A 12,127-nucleotide genomic window follows, 5' to 3' on the forward strand; every position below is an offset into this window, starting at 1 on the left:
GGGGGTATACTTAGGAAAGAAGATGTGTAAATAGTAAAACCCCAATTAAATTATCCAATAGCGAAGGTCCATCAACGGTGCCGTAATTGTACTTTTTTAAGGATAGTGATCCTTGGGAGTTGCTGGTGGCACTACAAATGTGGGTATCTTTTAATCATATCCCAAAATTATCGTTTTGATGGAAACACAATAGAGATATATTTTTGTTGCTTAAATGCAAGTAAAAAAACAAAATATAATGAAAACACAATTTTCTTGTACAAGTGTGCAACAAAAACATGTTTCCATCATAATAAAACAAAATATAATGATAAAGCAAGATAATAAGGAAAAATGAATGCCAAGAAAATAATGCATAAAATAGTATTTCTTTGTTACCTATTTTGCAGGAGAATTTCTTTTCCAATTTATTTTTCTTCTTATTCCAACCTCAAATTCACATGCATCGTTAGAATTTTCGTATTTGAGGTATTATTTGCTTAGGCGTTGAGTCGATCATCATGATTTTGTCCTTGTAAAAGATACCTCGATGGATTAAGAGGAGAAGGTGTATATAAATAACTCATGATCTTGACTTCTAAACAATGCGAAACTTTATAGCTATCTAAACACTTCTTAATAATTATTTTAATAACATAGAACAATATACATTATTAACTTAGTTGAAAACAATAACCTGTCAACAACTCATCTTTGACTTTCAAATACACTTTCATTCTCTTTTGTTAAACTACTTTGAGGTTTTCACTAGAGTTTGGATTGTTCCAACAATCTTTTAATCCCTGTATCTATTAAAGGCCTTGATTTCAAGACCTTCATCAATATGAAGATTTATCATCGTTTTGTAGGTGACATTTTTCTTCTCATCCTTCAATTTGAAGCGGAAACAGCCTAACAAAACTGCTGCAAATATCTTCATCTGTCTATAAGCAAACTCCTTTCCTAGGCAAATCCGAGGACCAGCCTGCAGATAATTGAAAATTCATTCAAGATTACTTTACTAGCACCCCAATATACACACATACGAGTTTGACCATAAGCATAATTGCATTTTTACTCCCCTTGGCCTCTATTAGTTTTCTAATGAAACCAATTTTCAATGCTTTTTGATTTTCATGATATTATTGTTAAATGCTTATATATTTCTTCAATTCTTTAGCCTGATGTGCCTTGTGCCAAGTTAATAAAACCCTAATAAACATAAATGCCTATAATAGCACACTGCACTCCAAAGCTTATATATTCTTAGATGCTTATAATAAGCATAAATGTCAAATGTCTTGAGCAAAACTCTACTAACCTGAAAAGCTGTAAACTTGAAAGGGCTCTCTGGCTTAAAAATGCCATTCTCATCAAGCCATCTTTCTGGTCTAAAATCCTCTGCATCATCACCCCATATAAATTTCATCCGACCCATTGCATAAGGTTGGTAAGATACCATATCTCCTTTATTTACACTATATCCATCAGGTAGTGTATCATCAGAAAAACAAATCTTTGCATCCTGCAAGAAATTAAGGAGTCTAACATTTATAATGTATTTCATCTACAGGCACATCAAATGTACAACAATAATAAGGGCATGTTTAGATGCACACCGCCAAAAAAAAGGACATGTTTAGATAAGCTTATCCAGAATCACTTTTAGGAGAAGAAAAAATGAATAAAAAAATTAATCGAGTTTCTCCATAAGCTAAAATTAACTTGTGTATAAGCTAATTTGTAGAAGCTTCTCATATGGCTTCTCTAAAAGATAATTTTTAACTTGTGCTTAAGCTAATTTTGGCTCATGGTAGATCACATTTCATTTTTTTCTTCTTATTTTTTTCACCTAAAAGTGCTTTTGAATACGCCTATACAAATAGGCCCTAAATCAATCTTGGGAATTTAATATAACCTTACCACGGGAACTGCAGGATAAAGTCTGAGAGTTTCAGTAATTGCTGCATGGAGATAGTTCATCCTTTCAAGAGCTTCATCTGTGACACTGTACACAAACTCATTATAGCTACTAATTCTTTTTGTGTTTGTTGCTTCTTTCACTTCTTCTGCTGCTTTTTCTTGAACTTCAGGATACTTACACAGCATGTACATGAACCAAGAAAGTGTGGCAGCCGTCGTGTCTTTCCCCGCAATAACAAAGTTTAGAATTATATCTCGTAAGTATGTTGGATCATATTCCTTCACTTGCAGAAACCTTGACAGAATATCTCCTCGTTTGCTCTACACATGCAGAGTGAAAAATGCATTATATTATGGGGACGCATCTAGTGAGAGGTTAGAGGAGTTAATCTTGGTTAAGCAATCAAACATAAATGGTCGAGATTGATTTACTTAAGTTGAATTTTGACCTTCCATTTTGATTGTATAATCAAGATTAACTCCTGTCAGACTCATATCTCATCCTATATAAATACACCTTATATGTAATAGACTTACACCAGAATCTCCCTTTGAAATCTGCATTTGAAGAATTCTAGTGTTGATTAGCTTGAAAACAAATTCATTTAAAATTTCAGTGGTCTTTCTTAATTTGGCCTCCGATCCAATATTCAGGAATTTCTTTATCTTCCAGAAGACATCAACATAACGATAAAGGGTTAGTGCACTGGAAGTATCAAAAGCATCAGCAAAAATCTTCCCTTCTTGACTTGATCCACACATGCTGTCAAGTTCAGTTCCAAATGCAACTTGGAAAATTGAATCCAGTGTTGATTTCATTAAAAGGTCCTGTATAATTATTGGAGCAAGTTAACATCTTAACCAAGTAGATTAAAGAAGGCAATATGATAGTATAGTATCCTTCAGAACATATATTAACTCACTTGGATTTCCAACGTACTGTTAGAAGTTGCAGCTTCAGACACTATGTTTACAAGTTTTACTACATTCTTTCTAAATATTGAAATGCTGAAGTCCCTTAACATCTTGGTGGAGAATTCATGACTTGATATCTTCCTTTGTTCCCGCCATTTCTCGCCATCAACAGTGAAGATCCCATCACCTAGTAAATCCTTCAAATTGTGGTAGTTGTATAAGCCCTGCAAAAAATTTGAAGGAACAAAATTGAAGCTATTAGACCAAACTCTTTTAAGAATCAAACAAACCCCTTTATGCCATGTTAATTGATCAAAAGGCCCATCTCAAAGTACTATCTATATACCTAATAACATTTTGTGCCCTTGCCGCCCAGCTTTATATTATTTATTATTTTCAGAAATCTCTGTTTAAGCTCTTTTTTTTTAGTATCCTCCACATTTTACCATATTAAAAATATGGCTTATGTGACACTGACAACCAAAGCAACAACTAATCTACCTTCAAAAGCAGGATGGATCAAGTTACCATGGCAAAAATTTGAAGGGCATCATATTTAAGTAATCTCCACACTAACAAGTAGGCTAGAGGTTCAGGATCTCCCCTTCATAACCATTAATTCAATGGTTTTCAAAAGCATACAAACAGTGTTTACTTTGATTTCCACTCCTATTACATGTTACATTATTTGAGCAGGATTTAACTACTGTAATCATTTCAGGAAAAGGTGTCCACAAGCAGAACCATGAACTGTGGTAGAGATATGTTTCATGTCATGTAATTTTTCACAAAGTTAGCAAATTGGTATCAGAATCCTAGCATAAGTATAAAACTTCCAATGCAATCCTTTTCTCAGTTTAATGGTTTTGACTGTTGTTTTTCTTGGTTTCCCTTAATGCTTTAGCCTACAGTTTTCTCAATCTGTCTCTGCCTCTACCTCCTCTCCTTACTAAGGCTTCTACATGTCATCTCCACACATGCCCATACCACCTAAGAGCATCTTTAATGGATTATCACATGTTGATTGACTCTCACAATATCACATCATAATTAAGCAACTCATACACATTTTGCTCCAATGATACAGTTTTAAGCAATCCTTAAATGACAAGAAAATACCTTTTTAATCATAAGTCATCGTTGCTTATAGAAACAACCGAAACTTAATTTTAAATGACTCAACATGACATGTAGATCTCCTCCAATAGTAAAAAAAAACTAGGCAACAATATCTTAACATAGGCAACTTATTTAACAACTAACACTGAACTTGCTCTAAGGCAAGTTTCTGCTATATTTTTTACCTTAGCTTTTTTTCTCGATAAGTACTTTTTTTTATACCATGGTTACTACCGAAGTAGAACAGTACAAGATAAATCAGAAAAACCTTCAATAATTCTAGTTGGTTGCTCTAATTTTTCAAGTATGGCATCAGGAAAACAGTAACCAATCAGCACAACAGATTTAACAACATCAGAAATTCTAGAAGCTCTTCAATTCCTTGAACCCAACCCATTAAGGAGGTAGGTGGCAGGTGGCAACTCACGATTTTCATTTAAACTACTCTAACAAATGAAACAGACCCTTAAACTTTTGCATCCATATCATCCTCAGAAACACACACCGAAAAATAGGAATGTAATATCTTCTTATAAATCTATATAGTAATCTTTCTAATACTTCATGAAGAAAATATTAAATTAAAAAAAAATATATTCAATAGTTTTTGTAAAGTTAGCTTATAGACAAAAAAAATATAAAAGCAAAATAAATTAAACTCTTTTATAAGTTAAAAATCAGCTTTTGAAAAGGTTAAATAAGGGAACTTCTATAAAGTATTTTATAGATAAACTAATTTTAACTTATGATAAAAGTTTAATCATATTTTACGCTTTTTTCTGCACCTACAATTATTTATTGAGAAATTTATTTAAAGATACCCATAAATAAGAAGATCAGTACAAAGATTTGGTAGGAAAATTTAGAATTATTCATGTGCATAATAATCTATTCATCCTAAAAAAAATGACAGTCAACTTACGAAACAATTCATCTAGCAATGATTAAAGTACCTACCTTTCCATAATTCTCAAAATTGGTTTTGAGTATATACTCAACATTAGTTGGCTCAGTGGTGTAAACCTCATATCTGAAAGGGTTGAGCAGCCTGTAAGTCCTGTGCTTGGCAGCAAGATCAGTCATATAATGGTGCAGCCTGTTGAAGTTGAGCATCTGATTGAAGATGGTGCCAGCAACAGGGTGGTACTTCTTTCTACTATGCCTTTTGTTCAGTTTTCTGAACAGAAGTTGGACCACCAAAAGAGTCAAAGATGCAGACAAAGCTGCAAAGAAATAAGGATGTGAAAGGAAAGCCATGAATGATGGCATGCTTTGGTTTGGTTTGGTTCTTTGGTGAGCTAGGGAACCTGCCGTGCTAATGCGACCTTTTATAGTACTAGGAAATAGGAATAGGATTTAATGAAGCAGATAGAGAAGTTGGGTATACTGAGTCCATCATGTGCTGGTTACGCCACAATACCATTTTTTTAGTACTTACGACTATATCTAGACATCTACAAATTCACAAATTCTAATCTTTTAGTTTATATATTTATTTATTTTTTATTTTTCTCCTTCTATCAAATTATGTCATGTCACATAGCATATGGGTATTTATGTATATTTATTCTGTTTTTTTAAGAAACAGACTAATTTGATTTTGTAAGCAAAAGATTTTTTAATATCCGAAAGCTATTTGAGACCCAAGAATAAAAAAAGACAAAATATATATAGGTATGATAAATGATATAATATGACAAAAAGAAAAAATGAAGAGAAATATAAATTATTAATGGAATATTTAAAATAAGTAAATGTTGAAATATCATCACTCTTTATAAACTATTATTTTTGTTCTTGAAGGATATAGATGGTGATATTTGTTTCCTCCAATATTTTTAAAAATAAAATAGTCCTTGAATCTTTTTTCCAGTTGGACACGTTAGTCCTTCCACCCGTCTCATTCAATTATATTGACAAATTCTTCTCTTCTTATAGGCAATTTAGTCCCTAATAAAAAAAAGTAAATGATCACTTTTATTTTTAAAAATATAAGCTGATGATAATCTTTAAAAAATAAATAATATTGAAATAATTCTTGAAAGTGTGGAACATTAATTTAAATTTATACATGTGTTTCGTGTATCTATTTGTTACTAAATTATAATGTTTAAGGATTAATATAACATTAAGTTATAATTTAAATATTTTTTATAATATTTAATATAAAAATCAATAATTTTGCCACATATAATTATAATAGAAAACCATTTATCAATCCATATGTTTCAACTACATAAAAATTCTTATTAATATATGTTTTTAATCCTATAATTTTGTGAAATCTTATTTAGTCCTTGTCCAATTTAGTCCTTATATTTTATAGAAAACTTATTTTTAGTCTCTCCTCAAAGAATTCTCACAAACAATATTAATTTCTATTTAACGTGACAAATAGAGTACATTTTTTTATTTTTTAAATTGATTAAAATGCTGTGGAAAATTATTTTATTGTTTTAAAAAAGAAGTTATTAATTTGTCTCCCCCAAACACATTGAATGGTAACTTTCAAGAATTCTATTTTTGTTTGCGTTTCCATTGTCATTCTTCAATAGTTGTTGCAAATTTGTTCTTGCATCTTCTTGTTATTTGTTTGTTTCTTTCTTAAATGATGCTTCCATGAATTCGCATAGTAAATGGACAGTGTAATATATTTGTAATGTAGGAAATGACGTCAACATCATCTACAAAGAGGGACTAAAAACAAAGATTTTGTAAAGTACAAGGACTAAATATGATAATATGAAACTACAGGAACTAAAAATAAGTCTCCTAGGGATTACTTGTATATACAGGTCGGTTGGGCAATGAAGGTCCAGGAATGAGATCAATGTGATGTTCAATTCCCTTTAAAGGTGGCAATCCATTTGGAACCTCCTTTGGAAGCACATCCTTATACTCCTGCAAAAGAAATTCAACACTAGCAGGGACAACGATTTTATTTGGGTTATCAACAACAAAAATATTTTTTTGTAGTACAACAAGAAAAGTGGTTTCTTAGGAAGAAACATCTTTCTCACCTCACTCTCTTTTGCCAAACAATTCATTTTTCTCTTAAGTGTTTCACTCATTCCCACAAGTGTATCACTTTTCTTCTTTCTACTTTTTTTTGTGTTTCACTCTTCTCTAACTTTTCTTGCACTCTCTCTTTCTCTTAATTTTATTTGGTCCTCACACACCTCTCTAGGAGATAACAGTTTTAGAACAATTTTCTACTCATTATGCCTGAAAGAAATTTTATTCATGAATATATCATGTACTGCTTTTGTGGCATACTGCCATGGTCTTTCTAAGAGGATATGGCTTACCTTCATTGGAACCATATCACACAGCACCCTATCATTGTATCTTTCAATTGAAAGGCACACCTCAATCTGCTAGCTCACCATCATCTCTTCATCTTCACTAAGCCATTGAAGTTTGAATGGCTTAGGATGTGGCTTAGTCTCCAAGTTTAATTTGGACACCAATATGAAACTAGCCACATTAGTGTAGCTTCCATCATCAATTGTCAAAGACCACAACTTTCCATTGATTGAACACCTGATGTGGAAACTATTTTCTCTTTGGGTATGCTTTAGGGGCTACATCTGGCTTCCAAGCAACCTCCTGATAATCAGTAAATCACCCTCTAATGCTTCCTCTTCTGTCTCTTCCTCTTGTTCTCCTTCACTGGCTAAGGATTCACTGGTGATTTCCCCATGCATTGTCCTTCTAGTTGGACATTCGGATGCAATGTGTCCTCTATCCAAGCATTTAAAACATTTGATGTCTCTGGTTCCAGTGCTTGAAGCTAAATGTATTAGGCTTCATTGGTGATTTCCAATGTGGAAAAGTCACTACTGGCTTGGTTAAAGATCCTTCCTTTTGGGATTGTCCCTCTAATTCGGATTGTGAGAATTGGAAGAATTCCTCATCACAGCTCTTTTCCTCTTGAGTTGTTGTTCAATCTGCACTACCTTATGCAACAGATCTTCTAACTCTACATACTCCTACAACTCCACAACATCTATAATATCATGGTCCAATCCACTCAGAAAACAACAATTGTTGCCTCATTATCTTCATCTATGTTGGCTCTAATCAATGTCATTTCCATCCCCTTATAGTACTCTTCAACACTCATATTGCCTTGGGACAACTTTTGGAGTTCTAGACACACAGTCCTACTGTAGCTGGTTGGCACATATCTCCTCATAACTCTCCTCATTTCAGCCCAAGTATCAACCTCTGGTTCCTCATCTCTCAACCTTTCCCTTTGATATTTATTCCACCAGATGACTGCATATTTTGAGAATTCAGCTGCTACCAGTTTGACCTTCTACTCCTCAGTATAGTCATGGCAAGAAAACACATGTTCAATCTTCATGTTTAAATGGGGAAACAATTAGTTTGACTCCTTCAACTCTATTTTTTCTCAGTCCTCCTTCTTCATATCTTATCCCTTTCCTAGCCTGCCACCTCCTATCGACATTAGGACCTCCAACATCACGATTCAATTGATTTTTTATTCCTTCAAACTTGCCATATAGCTCCTCATTATTTTGTCTCATTATCCTTTGCATTTGTTTAGTCATAGCATCAAGTAACAACCTCTAAACTTTATCCAGATGAAGAGGGTCATGACTGCATGCTCCTTCTATATTTCGAAAAGCAAATAGAAATTACAAGGTTAACAAAAATGATCATCACCACTCCACTCACGTGTTTTGATGATTGGTATGCATACGTAATTTGTATATTTAAATCACATAGCAATTATCTAATTTCCTCTCTTTTAATGCTTCTTTTGAGTTAAAAAGTTAGGAATTTCGGATTTTCTGAGTTTTTACCTAGTGGATGCTAAAGTTAGTAAATTTATAGTGTTTCGATTCTTTTTTTTTTCTTTTTGTAGAAAGTGACACGCAGGAGGTTTGGAAGATGTTGAAGAATTAGAGCAATGCACTTAACACCATAGCAACCGTTTAGCACGAAGAGCCAATTTGGAAGCCAATTGTAACATGCATGCGCACTAAGCACGCATCTGGCAGCTTGACACGTAATCACTTAAGTCAGCTGGACTTTGCATGTGCGAACATGCAAGCTTAGTGTTCTCACTCTTTGGCAAGTGTACTGAGTCGCACAAGTAATATAAAACGGTAAGATGTAGTATCGTATCCTCAAAGAATTTGTTTCACTCAGACATTGTACATCCAGTATGCAAACATCTGTATGGATTAAAAGAAAGTAAATATTAAGTTGAATCCTGTACTAAAGTCTATTTGAATACAAACTAAATATCTAGAATTTTGGAAGTGAAAACAGTCAAGTAAAAAGCGTTGGGTCTTTCTACTGAATTTCTCTTGATGTTACAATGTATTTTTCTCTATCTAACGTTATCCTAGTGTTCTTATGCTGAGAAATTACTCAAATCAAGATCCCTCTAGTGAATGAGCCTAATCATATTTAAACTTCGTCTTTGATCCCTCAACAAACTTAGTCTAAAAGAGTTGCATTAAGCCTACAACATAATATGAACTAGATCACTGCACTCCATTCCTAGATATACAAATTTCTAGCTTGCTCTACCAAGTTCTAAGGATTTAAAGCATTTCCCAATGCTAAAAATCCTAACTATACATACAAATGGGTGATCAAGCCACAAGCATGTAAAATAAGCATAGATAGAAGCAATGAACACATAAAAATAACATTAAATAGATAGTGAAAAAGTGTTACATCAAGGTTTCAGCAGAACTTCCCAACAAAGAGGCTTAGCCTTCCATTACAAGCAATATACTCTCAATACAAGAAAGGATGAGTTTTGAGTGAAAGAAAATGGCAAAGGCTGGTTGAGGATGTCTCCTACGACCTCTAAACCCTAAACTTCACTCCTCTAACCTAAGCTTTCTTTGCTGCTCTCTTTTTGTCGCTTTAGCTTCCCTTTTTGCTCTGTTTTCGACTCTCTATATTTATTTCCGCCAACTTCAGTGTTTTAAAGGCTCTTGGACCTTTCAACTTTTGAAGGCTCGCTTAGCGAGACTGGCTCGCTAAGCGAGAGTAAGTGATTTTTGGCTTAGTAAGACTGGGTGCACTGAGCACAAGAAGAGACAATATCCTCGCTGGGCTGGCTGGCTACGCGCTGGGCGAGCACATCTTTGACTCTTTCTTTTTTAGGGTTTCCTAACCTGCTAAGCGAGTTGTATGCCTCGCTAAGCGGATGCCACTCGTTGAGTGGATCTGCCTTGCTGAGCGAGTCATCAGCTACTTGAACCTTCTCTTCTTTGGCCTGAAACTGAAGTGGATTCAACATTAATTCATAAAATGGGAGTATCTACTCTATAAAATCACACTAAACAAAAAAATATGTACAATTCTTACAAAAAGAACCATAAATTGGAGGTAAGGCGATATTTTCTTGCAACTATTCAACATAAAACTAACTCATGAATAACGACTAACACTTAGCGCATAGTCATTGTCGAAAAATATGATTGAGCATTTTGAAGATAAAGAGAGGGGGAGCATCGTGCAAAAAGGGATATTCAAATAGGAACAAAGCTAGGGCATGAGAGAAAAGAGGAAGCCCACTCACTTGGGGACACTTTCCTCCATTTTCTTCCATTCATTTTGCTTTCTTTTTGTATTTGTGAGTCTCTCATGACAATTAGAAGCCAAATCACCTATTGTTGAGAGCTTGACAACCAAACACTCTTGATGTAATGAGTCTTACTGTTCATTTAATTTTATTTCAATATTATTGCTTCTTTTCTGAGTTTATTGTCTTGTTTATGATTTGATCACCCATGCACATGTATACTATAGGGTTTACTCATTGGGAAATGTTTGCACCCTAAGAAATTGAAAAGAGCATCTAAGTAATCCATGTCTAGGTATAGAATGGTATTATTTAGCCTTAATTATGCATCTTTATTCTTAAAGGAAATTATTTGATGTAGCTCTTAAGGGATCAGGAATGAAATTAGGTAATTTAGGCTCTTTCACATGAGGGATCATGCTTAGGGCAGGTTAGCAGATGAAGATAATGATTGGAATAACGTTAAATGGTAAAAAATCTCTAACACTGCATCAAGAGTAGTTTTAGTAGACCGAGCACCCAACACGACATGAAACTCTGCATCAATCGACAATTACCACCCCAAACGTCTGTATTTTGTCTCTTTAATGTGCTCTACTTAATCATCTTTATTTATGTTGAATTTTATATTTTCCGCATCATTACTAGACAAATATCGAATTTGGTCAATTATCCGCTTAAAATTAGAAATATACAAACTCCGAGTACAGTCAAAGTTCTTGTGGACTCGACACTCAAACTTATTGTTTTAATTACTACTCAGATGAATTGGTATGTTTGTCAAGGAGTTAACATGTTTACACTCAATCGGATGGTTGCCCTCATGTTTTTGTACTTAATATGACTTTTAAAATAAATGTACTACATTCTTATCTTTTACCACTCTAGTATCCTCTTAAGTTTTTGGACAAAATCATATTGAATGCATCAAGAACAATCCAACAGCTCTTGAGTTAAAACAAATGTATTGCACTTGTTTTTTTTAATTTTGATCTGTTTTTATAAAACTAGAACACTGAAATACTAAAACAGAAGTGTGTTTTTTTTTCATAATACACCCAAAGCACAAAAATATAGAGACAAGAGATAAAAGAACGCAGGAATAGAACCAGGAAAAAAATGAATAGACAAAACAAACATAAACTAGTCTAACAAAGAGATGACTTAAACAAAGACAGCAGAATAGTGGAAAACAAAAAACAAAAAGTCAAAATCTAGGAAGGTCGAAATCGTGTTTGCGAACAACTATCAGAATCAATTTTTTAAAATAATCTTTTTTTTAACAAAAAACAAAGTTTAAATATGGGTTTTGCTCGAAATCAATAGATCTACTAAAGTCCTCTATCAATTTTGGAAAACAATTATCCATGTGAGAGCAATTCGATTAAAAAAAATTTGAAATTTGAAGATTCTGCGAGAAAATTAAATTTCTCAATTTTCTTATATTCGTTCATGAAACTATATGAATTTTTTACCCTCAACCAATTTTGAATTTTATCCCCCTTAATTTCATTTGGATTTGAGATATAACAATTTCTAATGACTCTTAGCCGCTAGAATATGTTTAAGACCTTTCAAACAAATTATTCAAGTAATTTCTGACAGTTTTTAATT

The 12,127-nt window shown here is 33.3% G+C and overlaps 1 protein-coding gene across 1 annotated transcript; it reads right to left on the bottom strand.

The window, feature by feature from the left end:
- Window positions 1–625: 625 nt before the first annotated feature.
- Window positions 626–5,389, bottom strand: LOC100789049 (cytochrome P450 704C1). Its single transcript, XM_003528874.5, has 6 exons — window positions 4,894–5,389; window positions 2,826–3,041; window positions 2,440–2,730; window positions 1,903–2,223; window positions 1,301–1,504; window positions 626–964 (listed from the first exon to the last, which is right to left on the bottom strand). Exons 1-6 carry the CDS (start codon window positions 5,203–5,205, stop codon window positions 776–778), a joined length of 1,533 nt encoding a protein of 510 aa, XP_003528922.1. The 5' UTR covers window positions 5,206–5,389; the 3' UTR covers window positions 626–775.
- Window positions 5,390–12,127: the final 6,738 nt, after the last annotated feature.

This window comes from Glycine max, chromosome 7 (assembly GCF_000004515.6).
Source record: "Glycine max cultivar Williams 82 chromosome 7, Glycine_max_v4.0, whole genome shotgun sequence".
Classification (NCBI taxonomy): domain Eukaryota; kingdom Viridiplantae; phylum Streptophyta; class Magnoliopsida; order Fabales; family Fabaceae; genus Glycine; species Glycine max.

Excerpts from the sequence above, each read along its gene's own strand:
- LOC100789049 (XM_003528874.5), bottom strand. The coding sequence starts at position 5,205 with ATGCCATCATTCATGGCTTTCCTTTCACATCCTTATTTCTTTGCAGCT. Across the intron at positions 3,042-4,893 it reads ATTTTGAGAATTATGGAAAG|GGCTTATACAACTACCACAA; the intron begins GTAGGTACTTTA and ends AATTTTTTGCAG. Across the intron at positions 1,505-1,902 it reads TTTATCCTGCAGTTCCCGTG|GATGCAAAGATTTGTTTTTC; the intron begins GTAAGGTTATAT and ends AATTTCTTGCAG.